Source organism: Citrus clementina, unplaced genomic scaffold (assembly GCF_000493195.1).
Source record: "Citrus clementina cultivar Clemenules unplaced genomic scaffold, Citrus_clementina_v1.0 scaffold_6, whole genome shotgun sequence".
Taxonomy (NCBI): domain Eukaryota; kingdom Viridiplantae; phylum Streptophyta; class Magnoliopsida; order Sapindales; family Rutaceae; genus Citrus; species Citrus x clementina.
The window spans coordinates 20,214,286-20,238,942 of NW_006262139.1; the positions used below are offsets into that span (position 1 = coordinate 20,214,286).

A 24,657-nucleotide genomic window follows, 5' to 3' on the forward strand; every position below is an offset into this window, starting at 1 on the left:
TTGTGTGATAAGCTGTGCATATGAGGAAATTGCTGATGATTGAGTCACCTGCGGGTGACACTCACATATCTAGACTAGGCCTCAGAATAAATGGACCGCGAATGTCGTGAGAAAATTTGAACTTTGTTCGAAAACTCTTGTGCAAACCATGTCGCTGGATCCATTTTTTTTTAATCTTGAAAAGAATAATTAAATCATCACTAAAACTTGCTAGAGATAGATAAATAGCTTTTGATTAAATTATCAATAAATGAAATTTTTGTTCTACTTTAATATTAAAAATTTATTATATGTAATTAATTATAATAATATAATAAATAATTTTATATCTATTATCTAAAAAATAAGTTACGCTTAATATTGAGGATCAAGTTAAGATTTGTGTATTGTGATCACCAATATTTATGACTTCGACTAAAGTTTTTGTGTGTAGTTTTGAATATTTCCGGGAGCCATTGGACAGACCGGTCAGCACACTGAAACTTGCTAAGAACACCCCACCGCTATTCCTTTCACTCTCCTTTAGGTATGAATTTAGGAGTGTTGAAAATTATTAGAATATTTTATTTTATTTTATTTCATTTCATTTTATAAGCATGGTGCATTGAGGGTCACTTATTACTTAACAAGGTAAACTTAAGAGGTGATAGGATCGTCTCTTATTTAATATTGTGTTTACTAACTCGGAATGGAAGAATCGAAATGAATAACTCGTTTACTTGTCAAATTAAGATTGAAAAGAGGAATGAGTTTTACGGGCCTGACATAAAATTTTGATTGATTACTAGAGTTTTTATTACGGAAAGGGGGTTGGGAACCAGAACCCCATTCCCTGAAATTGCAAAATTATCCCACTACGTTCTATACATTCCCAAAATACCCTCTCTAGAAATTTTGGAAAAAAAAAACCAAAAATGAAAGCCTAAGCAGGTAACTGCTGCCCAAAAGGAAAATGATCGAACTTGTCGTTGCCGTCGCTCGTGCTTGTCATCGACGTCACAACTTCTCGTACTCATTGCCCACATCACAACTGTTTGTGCTCTTGCTCGTGCTCGTCGTCGTTGTTTCTCCCTCTGTCACGCCCTCGCTGTCGTCCACACATTGCAGCAGCTCATCACCGATCGGATTTGCGCCACGCCCCTCCGTTACGCATCGTCGTCGTCCCACATTTATTTGTTAACGAAATTGTTATTAAAATAAATTATTTCTATTTTAGTTATTAATTATTGTAATTATTCAAATTTATTAATGTTATTGTTGTTGTTGTTGATGATTTATTAATTATTGCTATCATTTATTAATGTTATTATTATTAATTATTACTATTATTTATTTACTAATTATTTAAATATTATAAATCATCATCATCATCAAATGACAATATGATACAAAGGGCATTATAGTAAATTATAATTATTCATTCCGATTCTAGGATAAAATAAATATATCAATATAAATAAAGTTCATTCCGGTTCCGATTCCTACAGCTCAAGTAAATAATTTATTATGATTTCCATTCATGATTCTGATTTTAGTCTATTTCAATTTTAGCCCATTCCAATTATTAATTAATAAATGCAGTACAAGTTCTTTTGATTTTCAGGATTGTGTGCCATATATATTTTAATAGTAGTATATGTATATAATCTATTTTTTTTATTCTTTTATTCATTAACCACCCATCACAATTTAATTTTTTTCTCATTACATGAGAGAATCCTAATCGGAGTAGTAATATTCTCCCAACAAGATTTAATTTGAAGAAAATTAAAAGTTATCTTTCTCTTTAAAATATCCTTTTAATTTCAATAAACGATTTTGAATCGTGTACTATTTTCCTTTTAGTTTCTATTCAAATATATTTCCAAAAGTTACAACGATCGATGAACTGACTGCAACTCGTTAAAGAGATTAATTCTCACTCACTATATATTATGAAAGAGCTGCGTAATTATAAATCGAACCGCAAATTCTTGTTAAAACTCATTTTGTATAAATTAAGATCACATAAATGAAAGCACATAAATAAAAAAATTAAATTATACGAGGGTATTGATGTAACATCATTTTCGGATTATAATTCTTACGCACTATATATTATGAGAGAGCTGTGTAATTCTGCACCGCCTCTTTGAACCCACTAAACAAAAGCACCGGCGGGGCTGCATGGCTAGCTGCCTTGCATCATTGTTTGTGCAGGGTCACTGAAAGCAACAATAATTGATTTTTATTTTCGGATGGCATATTTTTATTTGACAGAATTCGAAAGACACCGAAATAGTAGTTGGAAATTTCGAACTGAATTGACCAGGCTTTCCAGTAGAAGAGTGGAGATGTAATTGGGATTGTAATTGTATTAAGAGGAAAACAAAATATATAATAATAGAAATAAATAAATTGGTCTAAAACAGAGAAGATTGATTATGAAAAAAAAAGATAAGATAATAGTAATTTCACTGAAATACATTAATTAATAAGAGAAATGTTAAAAATTTTAATATTTGAGTCTTAATTTAAATTTCAACTAATATGACATTCATAGATTGAATGAAATATTTAAATAATAAATAATTTTATATTTATTATTTAATAAATAAGTGATAGTGAGATAATGATTGAATAAATTAAGAAATATTTTGTGGGCCATAGATCCTGCAATTTTAATTAATTTAATTTTAATAATTGTGGGGAAGATATAATAAATTTATCTGAATTAGTTGTATTAGGTTAAATAAGATATTCGAAGCAAAAATTTGTCTTTTTGAACAATTATAGGACCGATGAAAATTTTCTTGCCGTAAGCGATTTTTTTAGACAGAGTTAAATAAATTAATCTGAAAAGATTCAATTATATATGATGCATCAAAAAATTAAAAAAAAAAATGATTATGGCCCGCATAGTATTGATTTATATATATTCAGCACATCTGTAAGTGTTTGGTAATCTTAAAAATACTTAGATACTGTTTGAGGTTGCTGTAAAATTAGAGCTGGCAAAACGGGTCATCGGGTCGTGTTCGTGTCGTGTCAAATTTAGGTCGACTCAAACCCGACCCATTTAATAATCGTGTCAAAATATTGAGACCCAAACCCGACACGGAAAAATAATCGGGTTACCTAATAACCCGTTTAATATCTATCTATTGAACAAAAGTTACATAAAATATTTACACACTATCATACATACGTATGTACATAAATAAATACATACATACATACATACATACATACATAATTTATCGATATTATAAAATATACATATCTACCAATATATTACACATTTACACTATTGAGATTTTAATTTTATATATATATATATATATATATATATAATATTATAAAATATACATGTCTATCAATTTTTACACATTTACACTATTGAAGCTCTAAATGTATGTAAAATTTTATAAATAAAACATTGTGTTTATATTCATCCTTTTAAAGAATAAAAAAAAGAAAATCATCTCTAATATTTGAGTTTTAATTATAAGAATATGTAAATTATTTTAAAATAGAAAATATAATCGGGTTATTGATCGGGTAAATGGGTCAAGAATTTTAACCCAAACCCGACACGGAAAAAAATCGTGTTGACCCGGACCCGACCCATTTAATAATCGTGTTAAATTTGACGACTCATACCCATTTATTTATGTCGTGTTCGTGTCGGGTAATCGGGTCGTGTCAAATTTTGCCAGCTCTATGTAAAATAGTCGGGCCTTAAAAATTACAAAATGTTAGTAAACATTTGTAGTCGTAATTTTTTTAACTTCAATTGATTTTATTTCATAATTAATCTATAAAAAATCTATAATATCTTTATTAGTTTTATTAAATAAAACTTATATCTTATATTTTTCACATATAATCAACATTTTTTTATAATTATTAATTTTTTTCACAATAGCTAAAATTTAAACTACAACATCTCTTTAACCACTTATGCCCTCGTCGGTTTTTAACTTTGAAATGTTGAAATAAACAAAAATATTTTCTTTCACTTAAATTAAGGAACATTCAAATTACATGCATGCATTAGTATTACAACTTTGAAACAGATCCAATGCAACATTTCTTTTCCCCCAGCTGATTTCTAACTGTCACAAACATTCTTCTTGGCCAAATTGTGTACCTACAAATACCAGAACTCAACTTGCAAGAATTAGCTGTGATTCTACAATCCAACTAATAATGACAGCTCAAATTACTTGTTTAAATTGGTTAATGATAATTAGCAAATCCCGATGCTAACACCCTGCCCTAAACGTAATTTAACTTTTGGAAAATTAAATATATCATGCCTTAATCCAGACGCTAACGTCATGCCCTAATCCTAATTTAACTTTTAAAAAAATGGTAAACAATTGAACATCATTTTCACTTCCATATGTATCTTGGAATTTAGTACCCAATTAAAAATTTTGTTTTAATTTATTATAATCATATAAACAGGCAGCGGCCTGTTGTCCGTATTCGTTAATTCTGATTGAGATGCAATCATGCAATGTCTTTGACCTAATCCAATCTGAAAGGTCATTGCCTCATTTTTTTTTTTTAAATGTCTAAGTATTTTCTTTGGTTTAAAAATTAATCAAATTTAGTTGAAAATTGACTATCAAGTTTGATACCAATTTTTTTTTATGTGCATCCTTTGAGTCATTAGCAAACGATAAAAGTGATTCCTTAGCTAATCTCAAATGACTGATAATTTTTTTTTTTTTCAAATTAGCCAAAGCTGGCAATTAATCTTACAACACATAAATTCGAACCACGTAGCATATTCTATCGAAGGGAAAATGTTATCTTATTGGACTGCAGGTTTGTCTTAGCATATTTTATTGGAATCATTTTTATTTATTTTTCGAGTGTGAACTGATGGGCTGCATCAATTTAAACATTCAGCTATCTTGACAGCATTATCAGAATAATATCTCTCCCGCAGACTTTTACTTTTTTAAAACTTAATTTTAATAGTTGAGTTCATATCAATTTATATTTTAGTATTTATAATATTATATGTATTCCATCAGTTTTGATCGAGTAATTTTCAAACAACTTTAACAATGTTGATAATGTGTGACAATGATAAAACAGTAATATCTAATAATTTTTATTAAATAAATGTTTGTATATCTAGTTTGTGTGTGTGTGTATTTAATCATTCTTCTTTCAAAAACATCATGTCTTTGTTAAATTGAGGATATCCTCACTAGAGACTCATCATCATCATCATCATCATCATCATCATCATCATCATCATCAAATGTCTTTTGATACTTTATATTTAAATTAACATTTAATTTTTAATTTTTTTTTGTTAATTAGTCTAATAGGTCATCAATCTTTAGCTAAATATAATAATAAAAAGAGATTAAGGTATGAACACATGAGCTGCTAGAGAAACCTCCGCTCATAAAATCCAATTTAGAAGCTCAGCAATTTGTGATGATCTTGAGCACCTCAGCTGATTTTCTTATGAAAATGACAGCTTCGTAAATCTTATTCTTATTCCATCTTTTGAACTTAAGTTCGTTAGGTTTCTACTTCCATCCTCGGGTTATTTGACTAAAAGATAACATCGTCGTATGTACAAATTGTACTAAACGATTTAGTACCCTTGATTATCAAAGACACATTGACCAGACGCATTGTGATTTTTTTAGTGTTTTTTTTTCAAGTGCATTTATAATACAATCTAATTATTAGAATATTTTAAGACAAAAATCAACATTTTTATATATTTTCGAATACTTATATTGATAAATTATTAAAAATTGCCCTTTGCAAGGACATTGTCAAACGCGTATTCATTTAGTAAGCATTCATTTGAAAAAATATCGAGGAAAAAAAAAAGCATTCATTTGAAAATGATATCGAGCTATCACCGTTTATATTTTATTCTCCGTGTATATATAAAATAAAATACGCTATCACGCACACGGTATCACATTATTTAACTATATATTCTGATATTAAATCAATCAACATCAAGGAATAAAAAAAAACTTTATATTTTAATAACTACTAATAACAAGATTGAGACGTTAAATACATTATTCCATTAAAATAATCAAACCCTAACAATTAGATATAAGCAATTGGTCCCACATGAACTACGTGACTTCCCTTCTTAGACCTTCTACCGCCTTTGAAGGTTATCTAATTCACATCGCATAAATACTAAAATTACGCAACTGCCTTGAGATTAGAAAATTACTTCTCCTTAATTAGTGACATCGATTGGTAATAAGAAATACAAATTAACACTTTCAATAATTGGAAAATTTTTTAGAATATATTAGAATTCATACAATTAAATAATAATACATGTATAATATGTGCAATTGAACTTTTTATAACTATCAATTGCATGCTAATTTTTTAAATAAATATACATATGTCATAACATTACTCATTTATTGTATGATTGATATGTTATCTCAAAGATATTCTAAAATTTTTTCAACATTAGATAATAAAAGAAAATATAAAAAAATCTACTTTATTATATGATTTTTCGATATTTTTTAAATCACATATTATTAATAGTATTCATTTTTTATATATTTTTTATTATACTAATATTAAATAAGATAATAAAAATATCAATTATTGAAGATTACGAACATAACCCTAATATTATTAAATAAATATTATTTTATTCAATCACGCAATGGATATGAGGGGGGCGTTACTCGTGTACTCGCGTAATCGAGTTCATTCAAGAGGACCACGGAAGCAGAGTAGATGGCAATTTTGTTATTAACATAAAAAACAATGTCATTTGAAAAACAGTCTAACCCATCTCTGTCTTTCTTCATCTCCTATATAAACTTCTATATAAACTCAAAAACATTTCTCAAATCACACAAACTCTATATCAAAACAGTGGGAAACATTAAACAAAGCAGCCAACAGCAACATGCAGATGGCTCCTCCATCGTTCGATCAAAACACCGCCAGAATCTCCGCCGTCCATCCCGACATCATCGAAACTCACATCTTAACTCGCTTAGACGGGCCCACCCTCGCCTCCGCCTCCTGCGTCTCCTCTCAGCTCCACTCCCTCGCTTCCGACGAATCCCTCTGGACGAACATTTGCCACTCCACGTGGCCGTCCACTAACACGCCACGTCTTCGCCACGTGATTTCCTCGTTCCCCTACGGCCCCCGCTCTTTCTTCTCCGACTCCTTCACTAACCCCGACCAGACACCTGCCTCCACGTCATCTTCCTCTCCCAGTCTCAACCGTCCGTCGGAAATAATCTCAGCCGTTGATGTATATTACAAAAACAAGCTCATATTTAGCAGAGTTGTCGAGACGGAGACTGCTAGCGGGTGGTTTAACTGCTCCCCGTTTAGAGTTGACTTACTCGACCCGAAAGACTCTGTGCCGACCCGAATTCCTCACCCGGACAATGAGGACACGTGCCGCGAGCTCGCCGAAGATTTGACGTTGAGTTGGATTTTGATCGACCCGATCGGACGGCGGGCGATGAACTTGTCAAGTTACAAGCCGGTGACCGTGCAGCGTCACTGGCTAAGCGGAGAAGCGCACGTGCGCTTTTCTTTGGTTTTGTCCGGAGGCGACAAGGGATCATCCTCGGAGTTCGTGCAGTGCGGGATTGTGGTCACGTGTGGGGGGTCTCAGGGCGGGGAGATGCACGTGAGGGAGGTGAATTTACAAGTGGAGGACATGGACGGAACGAATTTGAACGGGAAGGACAGTTTGGTCATTTTGCAGAGGGGGTTGGAGGGCAAAAGGCGAAATGTGAAAGGGAGGGAAGATGAAGGAAAGAGGAAATACGAAGATTATGTAGAAAAGAAGAGGGAAAGAAGAGAAAAGAAGTTGAGGACAGAAGGGGCATTAGATATGCTGTGCGTGGCTTTCGGGGTTTTCACGTTTTTTTCTTCAGGCTTATATCTTCTATGGAGATAAAATATTAAAAAAAGTTCAGCACCTTAATTTTCATTTACGGGAAATGTAGAGATGGTGAAGGAAAAAATAAAAATAAAAATAAAAGAAAAGGAAGAAAGTGTTTATAATTTGCGTGGTACGTAGTAGTATTTTACTAGGTACAAGAAGTTTGTAATTTAATTCTTTGTAAATTTACCTATTTGGAACAAACTTAGTCAATAAGTTTTTAAAATTATTGTGAACACTAGAATTGATGATTATTTCAACCCAAAAGTTTTGTCGCTTCTATTTGTGTATATATGTAGACCAAAAGGCTGATAATTTCCTTATTCACAATTTAGAAGGAAGCAAAGCAAAGCTAAGAATGTTGTCGCCAACGCGAATGGAAGAAGAAGAAGATGCTAAACCCTCAATGATAGAGACTCGTTTCTTGTGTGATGGGCCAACTACTTTTGTGTAGATATTTAATTTTCTTCTTATTTTATTTAGGAGCACTCAAGTCGATAAGTTCACTTAAAAAAGCAATAACCGATTTGGTGTTTATTCATTTGACATTATTGTTCACTTGTGGAAATATCGAGTAAATGCACTAACAACCAACTGATTTTGCATTTTGCTCCGAGTGCTGCTAAATATCAAGAAGAATAAGAGAAAGACGATAGAAACTATAATCTAAGCTGCCGTTTTATCTCCTCTCTCTCTCTTCTGTCAATTTTTTCTCTCTCTCTCTCTCTTCTCTCAGCACATGCTTCATTCTCTCGTTCTTCTTGATACTTAGCATTTTCCTTTTACTCCATCTACTTGTACTAATTCTAGTTTATGGTTCCGTCTGGAAGCTTCCTTGTCTTTTAACATGTAAATCTTGTAAATATGTTAGAGATTTCTAAAATTAGTTTATAACATCAAAGCATAAATTTAAATATTATATCTTCTTTTAGATCCTCATCGAATGTTCTAATTAGGACGTCAATATTTAAATATGATATCCAAAGTGCGAAATAATTATTCCCACTTAATTTAATTATGCGCAGTGGTTGGCTATCAATTCTGATTTATTCATGATATTGGCCCGGCCCTTTTTGATGATGACTAAAACTTGACCACCTTTTCGTGTGACCTTTTTTTTTTTCATCCCATGCAACAAATGATTTGAAGTATGAGGGTGGGAAGGGAATTGATTAAAGACAAACTTCGATTTCCATGTGGACTAATTCATAATTCTTGTGGACGAAAATATTAAATATACATACATATGCATAACAACTTTTGAGAGGAAGATAAGTGTCATTGTGTCTCGTAATACCATCGAAAGGATAGAATACTGAGAGAGCGACACTAGAAAGTCTTCATCTAAGGAGATGTGGAGATTATTCAACTATGCTTTTTTCTGAACTTTCCTTCCGTTGATTACTCTCACCAACAAAGTGAGGCTACATTTCTGGTAGCATTTGTGGATTGCTTTCAGCGCTTCTCCCATTTATGCAAAAAGGACACTTTGACTAATTATTATTACCCAAACTAACTTAGAAGTTGCCCTCAGGGTTAGGGATGGCAATGGGCACCGCCCGCAGCGGGTTTGCCATTATCAAACCTAAACCCGCACAAAATTTAAATTACCAAACCCACCCGCAACCCGCAGTGGGTTTTAATTTTTTTAAAAAAACCCACCCGCAGCGGGTTTTAACAATTACCAAACCCGCAATGGTACCCGGCGGATTTTTTGCGGGTTTCCGTATTTAAAATAAAAAATGTTTAATATATAAATTTATAATAATAACCTCAAATTCTATATAACATATTCAATTTTATATTTAAACAATGTAAATGAAAAATTTAAATTTCAACATCAATCCAACACAAATTCTCAAATTTAAGTATAAATTACACAATTCCATTTAAAAAACACAAACTAGTATCTAAAAATAATAATTACATTTCATATTATCATTTAAAACAAGCTCCGAGAGAAGATATTCATTTCATTCACCACCATAAGCACCCATCCAACACAATGCCTATAATAATAATTAAGATTAATATTTTCAAATACTAATTCGAAGGGAAATGCCTTTAGTTTTCTTCAGGTTATGACTTTAGAATGGGAGATGAGCCACATACACACATACACAACTTTGAACCTTTGGCTATTTGGTAATTTGAATAATGACATTATTTTCTTTATACATTTTTAGATTAAAATTAAATTAAAAATATTTGGAAAAAATATTATGGGTTTGGTGGATATCCATGCGGGTATCCACTGGATATAAGGTTATTATCAAACCCACCCGCATCCATGTGCGAGTTTTAGTTTATAATACTAAACCCGCCCGCAACGGGTAAAATTACCCACAGCGGGTGGGTTTGGGCGGATTTGCGGGTACAATTGTCATCCCTACTCAGGGTGCAACTTTTCTCTATATGAGGCACCGTTAAGTACTTTTATTATTTGAAACACATACTAAAAGTTTCCTCTAATTAACCATATTTTTAGTTGAACATTAAATTATATACGCGCACACACACTTTACTTGGTGGCTAATTTTAGCTAAGCCACCAATCCACGCATGAAATACTACTTAGCAACTACTGTATTTGTATGCTACAATGGTCACAATTATTCGTTACAAATTTTTGATATATTTACAAACCCTTGACTTTGGAATTTTTTTTTTTCCAAATCTATAAAGTGTAAAGAATAATTTTAAAATTGCAACGAAAAATTTATGATTAATACAAAATAAAAATTATAACTGTAATGACATACAATAGTTGTAAGATAGTTTGACATACCTAAAAGTTAAATAACACATCACCTCTATTTCAGACGTATCCTAAATTGGATTAAGGAGAAAGTTTGGTCTACAGCTTAACAGCACGCAAAGAGAATGATAAACATCTTAATTTGTTAAGAATCGGTTTAGGCATCACGTTGATATGAGGAAAAGTCAGGTAGAAGCATTTTCTCCTCAGATTTAACCTAAAATTTATGAGCCCCAAGCGCGTGAATTATGAGCAATAAGATAAACAACAAGACAAGACCTGAAATGCAAGGAAAGAACAGTACGCTATTTCTGGTTTCGGCGATGTGTCAACATCAAAGTTTAGTCAATGCATGGTAACCAGTACTAGAATTACAATGGTGACTAGGGATGGCAATGGGCACCGCCCGCAGCGGGTTTGCCATTACCAAACCCAAACCCGCACAAAATTTAAATTACCAAACCCACCCGCAACCCGCAGCGGGTTTTAATTTTTTTAAAAAAACCCACCCGCAGCGGGTTTTAACAATTACCAAACCCGCAATGGTATCCGGCGGATTTTTTGCGGGTTTCCGTATTTAAAATCACAAATATTTAATATATAAATTTATAATAATAACCTCAAATTCCATATAGCATACTCAATTTTATATTTAAACAATGTCAATGAAAAATTAAAATTTCCACATCAATTCAATACAAATTCTCAAATTTAAGTATAAATTACACAAATCTATTTAAAAAACAAAAACTAGTATCTAAAAATAATAATTACATTTCATATTATCATTTAAAACAAGATCCAAGAGAAGATATTCATTTCATTCACCACCATAAGCACCCATCCAACACAATGCCTATAATAATAATTAAGATTAATATTTTCAAATACTAATTCGAAGGGAAATGCCTTCAGTTTTCTTTAGGTTATGACTTTAGAATAAGAGATGGGTCACATACACACATACACAACTTTGAGCTTTTGTCTATTTGGTAATTTGATTAATGACATTATTTTCTTTATACATTTTTATATTTAAATTAAATTAAAAATATTTGAAAAAAAATATTGCGGGTTTGGTGGATATCCATGCGGGTATCCACCGGATATAAGGTTAATACCAAACCCACCCGCATCCATGTGCGGGTTTTAATTTATAATACTAAACCCGCCCGCAACGGGTAAAATTACCCGCAACGGGCGGGTTTTGGCGGGTGGGTTTGGGCGAATTTACGGATTTACGGGTACAATTGCCATCCCTAATGGTGACCTTTCTATCACTTACGTACTTTCCCCCAAAACAAGCACTTCATTTATAAATTCTGAATTCGGCTGCGCCGTGCAGGTGACATTAAAATTTGCATGGGCCTCCATGCAGTTACAGGTGACATTAAAATTTACTAGTACCTCTGCAGCTCTGCTAGTGCCACGTTGTTAATACTTAATGGGTGGGCACAAATGCCTTTCCAATTTTCTTTGGGCCATTTTCATTGCGCCACGTATGCCTTCAACCTCGGATGTATAAATGGTTTTACCAGCAAATTTAAGTCCAATTTGATATTGGGATTAAAAAAGATAGTTTCAAAATATTTGATTAATTATTGTAAGTAAAAATCAAGTTAATTTAGTCCATTATTTACATAGTGAAAATTTTATAATATTTTTATTTTATTAAAGTTATTATTTAAGAATTATATTCACTATATACTATTTAATTTTTATTTTATAATTATTTTTTTTACAGTACCGCAATACTAGATAGGAAGTGGTTTAGCTGAGGCCTCTGTCTCTTTCAAGAGTCTCAGTCACAGAGAAGTTCATTAAACCAATTCCATGGTACATGGAACGAAAAATAGATTAGTTGCTGTATATTTATGTATTAAACATATATTATTTGAACAACGATAAAAAGATTTATAAGAAGCGACGTCCTTGATTTATTGTAATCAAAGTAGGTTCCAATTAGAAGAAAAAAAAAATGTAGAAAATAACAAAAGCCCCCTGGAAACAATGATAGTGCTTCATACACATCAACTTCAAATCTATTTTTGGCACAAACTTTGCGACCAAACCCTAATACAAACACGCTAAGGAAAGCATATTCAGTACCTTCAGTCAGTCTTGGTTATTGGTTTCCATATCTGCATGATTCTGATGTATAATTTCTCTGCAGTCTATGATTTCTGTGTTTTTGGTTCTTCATCAAAGAAATTAACTTTCACTCTGTCAGCTATTGATTCAGGAGGTCCCCTTGCTATAGGCATTCCACTACGAAAGCTAGTTTTTGGCTTTGCGTAATCTACAACTATGACACGGCCGTCCAGTGTCTGCCAAGCAAGTTATTTATCAAATTAGACGAGTCAAATATAAAAAGGAGTTCAAGATAGTAGAACTTTACTTTTCCATTCATCTCAGACAGCGCTTTCTCAGCTTCCTCATGGGATGCAAAGGTCACAAATCCAAAGCCCTTTGATTTATCTGAGACTCTGTCCATCACAATATTAGCTGGCAAAAGAACAAAACATTCCAGAAGTGTTACTTAAATGGATATCAATAACTAGCGCAAAGAGTGCTTAATGATAGCATGATGTAGGGCAGAGCTGAAGTCACCTTCAACAACTTGACCATATTGAGAAAATGCGTCCGATAGTCCCTTGTTTGAGGTGTAGAATGACAGACCTGCAACATAACACAGCGGACAGAAATGATTTCGACAAATGTATACGTGCAAAGTAAGAAGTTGCTGAAGCATAAATTTCAAAACCACCATTCTGTTTTCTAATGGTAGATATTAAATCAAAGGGTGAAGCTTGAGGTGCATTTCGAGAGGGCTTTCCATTCTGTCAAAAAGAATCTTCAAATCCCCAGAAGTTTTTATGTGTCTACTCTGTAAAGTTTGATTAAAACAATTTCAAAAAGAGTCACTTGGTCATGAAGCGCTTAATATCTGCCTTTCTGAAAAGCCGTATTGAGCAACAAAAAAACTTAAAATACCTTCCTAAGGATAACTGCTTTTCTTAGAAAGTGGTTTCAATTCAAGTGCTTTGTTAGAAAGCACTTCTACTAGAATAGCCTTTCCACGAAAGCACTCCATTGAAACTAAACCACTAGATGAACTCAAAAAGTCACAACTAAAGTCACATTAAGGCTCCCTTTGGGACTGTGGTTCAGTGGCTTCAAAATCACAGCTGCCGTGAAATAAAACAGAGTATATGGTAACCACTAATCATAACTTTCTAAGTGGGGCAAGGAAAGGGTAAATTAGTGAAGTTACTGTACGTATTTCATCAAATCATTTGTGAGATAAAACGAACGGTAAGTATGGAACATTTTAGCAGCTTTGCTTTGAAAGTCTACACTGCATAGCTAATACCAAACATACGGAACCAAAACATCCCATATGGGCAATTGATCAAACACATAACGAGCAATAAGGCTGCAAAAGCACGATCACAAAAAAGACAAAACTGAGCTGCCGTGAAGTAAAATAACCAAGTATAAGAACTTGTATATTTGATAAGTGAAGCACTTCTAACCACTGCGTTAACAAAATAAAAGTAAAAATGCAGCAGTGACAAATTAGACCCCAAGACAAGATCATTTTAAACTCAAAATGAAAGTAAATGAGAAAATTAAGACTGAGAGAGGAAGTACCTCCAACAAAGAGCTTAGAAGCAATTCCTCTGCAAGATATGAAAAGGGTTGGAGGTATAAGAGAGCAGTTACCGTTAGAATTACTGTTAAATGACGTCAGGTTTCTGTTTCTCCCAACAATCTTTCTAATCGCCGCCATGCGATGCCAGACTCTGATATTTTTCTGGGAAGGGGAGAGACTGCCTTCGTCGATTTATCTTGTTGTGAGTAACGAGCTAAGTAAGTAATTTATAACTAAATAGGAAAGAAAAAACATTTCGCCCAAAATGATCGTGTCGTCTATTCTTCTTCTTCTTCTTCTTCCTGATTTATTTTTTATTTTTTTTCCTTTCTTAACTTAATAATATTCTAAAATTTACTCGGCTTACCTTATAGTTTAATTTAAGTGTCGACAGAATATAATAGAAAATCTACTCTCACTAATTTAGATTTATTTTAATTAATTCCTCAAAATTGTTGAATCTAAAAGAGTCCGTGCATACGTAGTAACATAATAAAGAAAAATCGACTGTTTAGATAATTTCCGAGTTGTAATTTCCCGTAATTATATCATTAACATTAATAAATTGCGAGTCTTAAATAAAACGTGTCTCCAGATTATAACAAGTTCAGTACCAATGCCACCGGAACGTCCGGTCCGGAAGGAGAATTAAGTTGTGCATTGCCCATTATTCCCATACCATCAACACTCCACGGTCAAAATGAGAAGACGCAACATGGCTAGCAAAATTTATCCAAAACGCGCAAGTTTAATTGCACATTCTACTAATGTCTTATTCATAATTAACACAGATTTTGGACACAACTATTGCAATTCTAAGCAATCTAATGAACCGACATGGTTACACTTAAAAAAAAAACATTGGAAAGATTTAAATTCTATTCGTCCTACTGTTACAAATGTTCCATCATGCCAAACAAGTGAGGCCAACCTTCAGAACTTTCAAGACGGCGCTGGCACATAATCAAGGGGACTTCTCATTGGCAATATTAGAGCAGAAACCGTCATGCTGTCATTATTCCAGAGGTCTACGGCTGATGAGCTGTACAGAAGATGATCTTACAAGCATTTTAGTACCGGGTGACATCCCCAAACGAAAGTTGTAAGTGACTAACAGTGTTCATGACTGGTGCACCTTCATCAGCGTTTGATAAAACTGGTCGATAAATTGATCATCCTAGCACAAAATATATAGATCAGTCAAGCCCACAATAAAGCACATGGTAGTTACTCTATTCAAAGGCGCCCCAAAACACAAAAACAACAACCCAAAGAAAAAAAAAAGGTGTCAACAAATTAGTCTAAATCTAAAACCACATGCACTAGCTACAAAGATGAGCCAGTATAACAAATTTCTCAGCTATGTTGAGTATGGTAAGTACCGCCCCAGCTTTATTGTGGAGCATATATTTAAGGTGAACAGCTGATTAGTCAACACTATTTAGACCCACAAAATTACTCATAAGACACAAAACACACACACACACATACACACACAAAAAAAAGGGGTAGGAAATCAACAAATGCGAAAACAAAAAGAACTCAAATACCTGAACAAGCATCAGAAGTGCATCACGAACTTTCTCTCTGGTAATAAGAGGTCTATCAATTGGAGGAGCGGAACTAGGGGTTAGAGATGGAGGTGGAGTTGGTGGGGGAAAAGGTTGGAGCATTGGAGCTCCATATGGGCGTTGCAGACTTAGGGGAGGATTAAGAGCTGGCGCAGTTGGCACAGATGAAGAGATAGGAGGCATCATCAATGTAGATGAGGAAGATGGGGGTGAAAAGAATGAAGGCTTCACAAGGTTAGTGACCCGATTGCCGCTGCTGATTGGATCAGGAGTGTCATGGATGGCAATGGGAGTAGATGAAGATGAAAGAGTGAGGGATGGTGCTTGTGGAGCTGGTGCAGCAGAGGAAATAACAATTGGCGCATGGGACAACAAAGGAATGGTTGCAGAAGAATGATAGGGCTGTCTTGAACTAGGAGCATTTGGAGCATTACTTCCAATACTTGTAGCCGTCTGCAATACAACAATTATTCAGGCCAGAGATACATAAATAAATTAAGCAATAAGAAGGTTAGTGATAATCTAATTGTACATACACTAAAATAGTTTTCAAATGATGGATCTTCGGGAGCATCAGCGGCAGTAGTGGTAGTCGATGTTGGCTCCAAAGGGCCTTCCATCACAGATAGGGTTGGAACTGCTTCAAGTTCCTCAAACTCACTACAAAACAGTAAGATGTAGATCAAGAACAAGGAATCACACATAACCCTTAAGCAGAAGTTTCTCAACTAACAAAATTAAATTAAGGATGTAACAATCAGCAATTACTATAGCATAGCCACAGGCAATAAAGACAAGGATCCTATGTGAATTTGCTAACACTATAAAACCCACCATCTAAGGAATAGAAAAACATGCCAAGGAACTCACCTTTGATAGAGACTCTACAGGTCCAAAACTTACTTCTTGCATGACATTTATTGCATAAGTTAACATAGATTACAGAAGCTTATGGTTTAATAAAAATATGGAAAACAGAAAATCTCATTTTCCAAGTTCACAGTCATTATTTTTCTGTAAGCCACGACAAAGCAATTTGGGATCAGTGCACAGAGGAGTTGAGATTTCTTTATAATAAAACATTGTACTGCTGAAAGCAAAGTGATCCGGAAGGGCAACAAGTTTAAAACTTTCAGGGATAGTTCAATGACAATATGGGGTTTCAATATTTACAAAGAATTATTACCTTTTGTTTGATGATACTTTTGGCTTTGGAGGAACTTTTGAGTAGGCATTAAGTATCCTGTTCACATGAAGGATGGCACAAGATTGTTAATTCACACAGCTGAAGTACAGATGAAGGTCAAAAAGCACTCCTGTCTGCAACGAAATGCAGACGCGGTTATTTAAATAAACCTCTTCAATCAAGCTATTTACACTGCTCTTAGATATTTTTATATATATACCAATAATTTTATTCACCAACTTGTTAAAGTCTACAGGATAAGCACTCTTAAAAGAAACTTTATAATATATAAATTGCATGTAAAAGACTTAATAAGAAACTTCACCTATTGAAGAGATTTGCAACATCCTCACATTCACGGGGATTATAAAACCAAATTCCATTAACTTCTTGGGATGCATTCCGATACAACAAATAAGGAACTTGAATTTCATACTCGAAATCTCCCAGCAGATTCTCCACCAGATTTTCTGTTTAGACAAACAATATCAGATTAACAAAGAAAACAAGAAAGAGCTGATGGCAAAAAATACATAAATGTTAATAAATGCCTTCATTTGTAAAAAGCACTTTGCACCAATAAACAGAAAACAGTTAAATAGTGCTCCTTGACTGCCGAAATTGTGGGACAATAGAACATTATTACTTATAAAATTAAATAATACATTTAAGTACTCAGTGAAATATAAAGTAACAAATGGGTCACCAGTGATTAAGAAAAGCGAGTAGAATTGAGCAAGATTTCTCATTATAGCTTTAGTAAAGGCATATAGCCAATAAGTATGGGTTTTCATTCCTGCATCATGAGTACAGAGAGGAAAAGACGCTGCTTGTTTATGATGGTGTCCTGCTTGTTCACACTAAAACCATTAATTGGAAAAAAAGAGGTTCCATCTACTATCCAGCCAAGTTAATCTGACCCATCAACAAAATTAATGACACTCTAGAACAAACTAAAAATCTTGAGCTAATTGCCCTACTGTAAATAAATTTCAAGATAAATGAGCTAACTCTCAAGACCTGCAACTTGATAAACAACATGCCAGAACCGTGTTAACTGTACCATCTAACATTGACTATCAAAACAAGTGAACAATTAAAACTGCTAAGCTTCCATGAAAACAGGAAAAGTTCCTAGTGCATCATTTATGGCATTCTGCATGGAGGGAGAATACACAAATACAGGATTGGTCCCATCACCAAATCCATTCTTGCCATCATTTCATACGGAGAAACCACAATACAGAGAGACAAAGGTTTTATTCCATGATTTTTACCCATCATCAACAGAAAATAATAGGCTTCTAAGTTCCCATAACTAGATCTGTCTCCACTTTAACACCGAAGTTACTTACTTCGTATGATTCAGATCACCCACACATAATTATCAGATCATCAATAGATAGATATAACTACCAAATCACCCACCACTGAATAAGCATAAACCGTCTTATTAAGCACCGTCCTCTACCAAAATCCATCATAACAAGCACAGCAATACTTTCTTATCAAACAAACATTGAAAGACATTACTATTATAAAAGTGAAGTACCAAATCCAAACCTGTATTACGCCGATTCATCACAATAAACTGAAAACGCGGCTGAGTATTTCTACATAACATCAAAAACAAAATAAAAATAAAAATGGAAAAAAAATCTTGGAAGTAAATGAGAACAATTAGCAACATTTATTAAAAAAAAGAAAGAAAGAAACCTTTTGACCACAAAAAGAGATCCTTCAACGTCCTTGCGACTCTATTAAAACAAAATGAAAAATAAAAATTTAAAAGGCGATTAAATAATTTGACTATGAAAGAGATGAAATTAGATTTAAATAGGATCGGTGAATTAAAGAACGTACCCATTGATTGCTCTCGATGTTGAACTCGTAGAAGGTGACATGAGCTGCGGTTATCAGAATCTCTTCAATGAAAGGATCGATTCGCTGGAGCACCGTTAGATTTAGCATTTTGGTGCTCTGCTGGTCCAGATTCGGCATCAATTTTCCCGTTTGAGACATTTTCAGAAACCCTAAAACCCCCAATTGCGACTTCCGATTTTCTCTTTTATTTTCCCGGGAAAGTTGCTGGATTAGACAGAGAGAGAGAGAGAGAGCGCGTGCGGTGTGACCAAAGTTTTGATGGTTGGAGATGAAATGACGAAATAACCTCGTTCGGCAGCGGTAATGCAGTGGCAATACAGTATTTTGCATAAAATAAATATTCTATTTACATTTTGTTTTTTCAATGCAAAATGGTATAAACGATTTTAATAAAAATATCCATTAATTTAAGTCCTAACTAATATGATATTAATTCATTAGATTGTAATTAAATAATTTTTTAAGTTATAGATAGTGACATAGTATTAGAACTCAAGTTTACACTCAAATGTTTAAATCGTTAATATTATTACTATCGATTTAGGAGAAGAAAATATAAAGTTATGAAATGAGATAATTAATAGATTTGTATGAAATAATAAAAATCTAAACAGATCTTGCTAACGTTTAAACGATTTTTAATCAATTATATATCAATGAGAAAAATATATATATAATTTGGTGGGGCTATTCACACTTTAAAATTTACTTTGAACACACTATTACTATATACACTCACATACTAGTTAATAAAAAAAAAGTTTTTAAATTCTAAAAAAAAATCATTTCGTAACTATTTAAATCAATTCACTTTAGTTACTTAAAACACCAATAAAACTATTTAATACAACCAATTTTAAAAAGTTAAAAAGGTTATTTTACAATACTTTTATTTATTTATTTATTTTCTTCAAATACTGATTTCCTTCTTGTTCATCTAAGTTGAATAAAATATTGGAAATAAAAGTTTTGGGGTTTAAAACATGAGAATTGTACATTGAACAACGATTATAGATGTTCAAAGTAATTATATAATATACATTTATAATAAATTGTTTTGAATAGTAATTCACATTATGGACATCTTACAATAATTTTTTTCATTATTAAATTTTAGAATGTAAATAACTCCACCCATATTATTTACCATTTTCATTTTTCACGTATTTACCTTCAATTCATATTCTACGTAAGGAGGCATAAACATGTAATTTTATTTTTTTCAAAATTTTTATAATTTAATACAATTAATAAAATAATACTTTCTAATTATTATCTTTTTAGGTCAATTTGACATAATAGAGTATGTTCGAAAGTAATAAATAGAGTGGAACCGTGATGGCAGATAGAGGTAATTTTGTAATACTTTACACACTTTGGTGCTCTTAATTCTCTAATAGCATCCACTTTTACTTCAACAAATAATCCCGAACTTGTTTTTTTTACAAATAATCCCAAACCTATTTCTCTCTACAAACTCTGCAGGATCTTAAATTCTTTGTTTTAAGTTAATATGAAACTTTTGTTTAATTTTTAGACTGCCTCCCATATATAAGAAAGTTTTTAGTGTTCTTAGAATATTACTCTTTATCCATTTACTGTTTCCCGTATGATCACGCAAATTGTTTTAATTGATTGAAATATATGTATGAAAAAAAGTGAATGGAAAGAAAGTAATGCCCAGGAGCACTCATAAACTTTCCTCATTATAAATTTGGCCATGCATGTTCTGGAAAAACTTGTTTTGATGGTCATCTAAAATTTCTATTTTTACCATTGTCGTTGGTTGATCAACTTATTTGTTCTTAATTTCTTATTTTTGTAGCTATCAACATTTTTCTATCAAAATCTCATTAGCAATTTTCTTTTTCAAATCATTCTTTTGAGGTGAGAGTCCGTTAAATTTTAGTTGGCTCCTTATTATATTTGAGATATTATATAAGAGTAGGCCTTTTGACACCTCTTAAAATTGCTCTTAGCACCTCATTTTAATTGAAATTACTTAAATAACCTAACAAAAATTAATTCATTTTTTGTTTTGAATGGAAATTCAATTAAATTTAATTTTTTTTAAAGAAAAGTATAAGCGTTCAAAGTTATGAAGATAGTATTTATATAATAAGAGAAAAAGATTTAAGATAAATTTAATATTTTAGCATTTGTACGTAATCTATAAAAAAAATATTTTTTTGATAAAATTTTATGAGAAAATATTTAATCTCATATATGAATTTGTATATTAACAATTACATTGATAGTATTTTAAGAAATAACATTAAAAAAGAGGGGTTATAAAGATTTAAGAGGGTTGTTAAAAGCTCCCCTCACAATACAAATACTGTTACGCCATGCCATTCAAGATAATATGGGTTTATTATTTCAAATTAAGGCCAAAATTGTGTAAAATTAAGGGGTTTTATAAGAATTTTAGAGCTGTCTGAATAGCACCAAGAAGAAAAATTGTTCCTTTGAGAGCCCATAACTGTGATCACTAGGCCTGGTCCGTCTGGATTGCAAGTTCGGTAGAGTGAAATTAACTGAAGAAGGAGTTCCACGCCTAAAAGCTGAAAAAATTTAGCATTAATTGTGCTTGCACTTAAGAAATAAAACTACTTCTCGTAATGACTAACCTTTCAAATTGACAAAGCATTTCAAATGGAATTCAAGTGTTTTTGGGGGAAAACAAAAGTGATTTTAAAATTTATCTTGGCAAACAATCTTTCCTTATTATAAGAAGAATTTAGAAACCAAGAGACGGGACACTAAATTGAAACATTAGGACATAATCTTGTGTGGATGAGAATAAAGCTCTGCTTAAGTCATGTTTGGAATTGAGGTGTTGTAACTTGAAAGCTACAACTGTTGTGGAAAAAAAACTATAACTATTACATAAAAGTCAATATTATGTAGTAAATATAATTTTAAATAATAATTTTGACAAAATTAGTAAAAATATAATAGATTTTTCACCATTCAAGTATAAAATCAAATCAACTTAACTTACAAGTTATAGTAAATCATGTTTACCAAATATTTTAGTATTGTAACTTTATAGTTGCCCAACCTCAATCCCAAAAGGGCTCTTAGTATTGTAGTGACACAAATTTTAAGTCGGCTGTGAAATAAAATTTAATTGTAATATATAAGCTGATAATATTTGATAAATATGGCGTTTAAATAATAATTTTTACAAAAATAATAAGAGTATTATAAGTCTTTTCATCAAACTATTGCTTAAAAAAAAATCTCATCTTCTAATTAGTGTTTTTCAAACACTTGGGTTTTTTTGTTAAGAGCCAAAACTCCTCCGCAACAATATAAAAAAGGAGTCGATAATATGTAACAATTAATTTGGGAGCAACATTAATCTACAGAGCTTGGAATTTAATTTCAATAGCAAGAACGTAAATGAAATAAACTTTTGCCCAAGTGAGGCGGTAATGTTGACCGACGGTTTGGTATTGATCAGCTGGAAATACTCTGCGTAAATGGTTCGATAAATTTCAACTGAAAATATATATTATATAACCTTATTTTTAATTATTATTATTATTATTATTTGATAATTAAAAAAGCACACATCGTAATTAATACAAATAATGAAAAACCACATAACTGATGACTGGATCGAGCGTATGGTTTGAATGACAGCGAGCACAACCGCAGCGACAGTCCCAGTCCCTCTCTGAGGATTGCTGGAGTAAACCCTTATCAAGGTTGCCCTTGCATGGTGCCAACGACTATCATAGTGTGCTTTCAGTTCATTGGAAATGTCACGGTAATGGGAATCACTGAAACAAATTTTCCTGGCAAAGTTTATAAGCATAGTTGCTACTCTAGCTAGCACTTTCGCCCAGATTATTGGATATAATACTCGCTTCTGCAAGAAAATTTTACATCTGCCACAGTGTCGATAAGCGTATCCATAAGATCAACGTAATTGCATGCAGTTGTGTCCCCTGGGTAGTGACTGTGACACTGCTCCAAGGCCATCAAGTTTCGCATCAAGCTTTCCGTCTGGTCATGATCTACTTCAATACGCGGAAATTGTAGCTCATGATCAACTCCCAGCTGGCACCAGATCCATTGTCGCCTTTTCTCTTCGAATCTTATGTCAAGTAAGCTCTCTTCTTTAGAGCCTTCAAAACTTCAGTCCTGACTCTTGCAGAAGATTGACTGCACCAGGCAAATATCTAGTCCATACTACTCCTGATTCCGGATTTCGGTCAGTCGTGTTCGTGGTAATAAGATATCTACTCAAATCGGTGAAGTGTTTAACGTCCATTTCGGCGGGTATCTGCTTGACCGATAACAGCTTGTAAGGTTTGAAGAACTCACCAAGAAAGATGAACGAAGGGATAGAAGGATTATTGTGCTCTCCAGCTAACCCATTAGAAGAGAAGGCTAAGCCGACTCTCTCTTGCTGTTGCTGTGGCTGCTAGTTGCCACCACTGTTGCCGTTGAGTCTCCGCCGCCGATCGAATTTTGGGGTTCCTTGATTTGTTGAAATTGGCGAAGGATGAAATTTTTTTCAAGTTAGTGTGATTGCTTTTGAAATTATTATGGTAAAAAAAATTGTAAATTTCCCCATTAATTCCTATGTCTTCCAAAATTATGTAAATTGTCAATCATGGTCATTACTTTCATCGGATTTTCTTTTCTTCTTGAGAAGTACTTTCAACGGATTTTAGGATTCAAAGATAAAATATTATATTTGCATGATATAACTAAAAGCTAAAAGTAAATTATAACTTGAGCAACTAAAAAAATAAATTAAAACTTGTTAGTTTTAAAATAAATGAATTAAAACTAAATTAAAAAAGAGCATAATACAAAAAGTAATAATGTAATGGTGTGTTTACTTACTAGTAATTAGAATAATTATGGAATCGAAATCAATATGATTTACTTGCAAAATTAAGGCTTGAAATTAGAATCAAAATAATGCGAGGCTCACAAATTTGAGAATCATTTCCATAGTTATGATTCCTAAGGGGAGGGTTGGGAATCAAAATCTAATTCCTAGAATTGTCCATTCTACCCTCATTAAATTTTCATAATCTTCAAATTACCCTCAATTAAGTTTTGCCATTTTTTCTTTTTTTGTCTATGCAAAATTTATGAAAATACCCATAAGTTACATGTTGGTTGAAAATAGGTCCTTTGTTATGTATAACAACAACAACAACATCAATAATAATAATATCATTATTATTCTCGTGACTTTTTGGCCCTTTCGTAATTTAGTCTAACAAAATATATTGAAAATATAAGAGGGGAAAAAAACACAGACGCTTTTATTGATTTCTTTTATGCAATATTTGTGTTTGACATATTAAAATGTTATATTTTTCATATAATTAATTTCGTGCTTTCCAAGTACAATTTATTTAACATTACATGAAATCAAAAACTTATCAAATAAACATTAATCAGTGCATTTTATTTTTAATATTTCTACTAATATCTCATATATGCTATTATTTTTTTAATCCCTAATTTGTATTGTCCTAATGTGTTGTAAATAACGTGGAGACTGTTGGGTAAAACAGTGAATAGAATTCATCAGGTTACATATAACACAAAGGTTAAAAAAAAGTTTCTATTTTTTCTATTAAACAGTAAATTTCTGTAAACAGTAGTTAATTATCGACATTTAATTACTGTTGAAGTCAGGAAG

General features: G+C 32.5%; 3 protein-coding genes across 4 annotated transcripts; 1 reads left to right on the forward strand and 2 right to left on the reverse strand.

Moving 5' to 3' along the window:
- Positions 1-6,857: 6,857 nt before the first annotated feature.
- Positions 6,858-8,065, forward strand: LOC18038167 (probable F-box protein At2g36090). Its single transcript, XM_006430067.2, has one exon. The coding sequence runs from the start codon at positions 6,923-6,925 to the stop codon at positions 7,937-7,939; it is 1,017 nt and encodes a 338-aa protein (XP_006430130.1). The 5' UTR covers positions 6,858-6,922; the 3' UTR covers positions 7,940-8,065.
- Positions 8,066-12,594: 4,529 nt separating this feature from the next.
- Positions 12,595-14,678, reverse strand: LOC18040082 (small RNA-binding protein 11, chloroplastic). Of its 2 annotated transcripts, none has more exons than XM_006430070.2 (4): positions 14,408-14,678; positions 13,292-13,360; positions 13,080-13,186; positions 12,595-13,008 (listed from the first exon to the last, which is right to left on the reverse strand). In XM_006430070.2, the coding sequence occupies exons 1-4, from the start codon at positions 14,472-14,474 to the stop codon at positions 12,856-12,858; spliced, it is 396 nt and encodes a 131-aa protein (XP_006430133.1). In that variant the 5' UTR covers positions 14,475-14,678; the 3' UTR covers positions 12,595-12,855. The 2 variants fall into 2 exon arrangements, with proteins under 2 accessions (XP_006430133.1, XP_006430132.1); XM_006430069.2 differs by having other exon boundaries at positions 14,336-14,677.
- A 374-nt stretch (positions 14,679-15,052) lies between these two features.
- LOC18040083 (mRNA-decapping enzyme-like protein) lies at positions 15,053-19,245 on the reverse strand. Its single transcript, XM_006430072.2, has 8 exons — positions 18,957-19,245; positions 18,810-18,850; positions 18,657-18,706; positions 17,419-17,563; positions 17,094-17,150; positions 16,444-16,567; positions 15,887-16,360; positions 15,053-15,513 (listed from the first exon to the last, which is right to left on the reverse strand). Exons 1-8 carry the CDS (start codon positions 19,113-19,115, stop codon positions 15,457-15,459), a joined length of 1,107 nt encoding a protein of 368 aa, XP_006430135.1. The 5' UTR covers positions 19,116-19,245; the 3' UTR covers positions 15,053-15,456.
- Between the last annotated feature and the right edge of the window lie 5,412 nt (positions 19,246-24,657).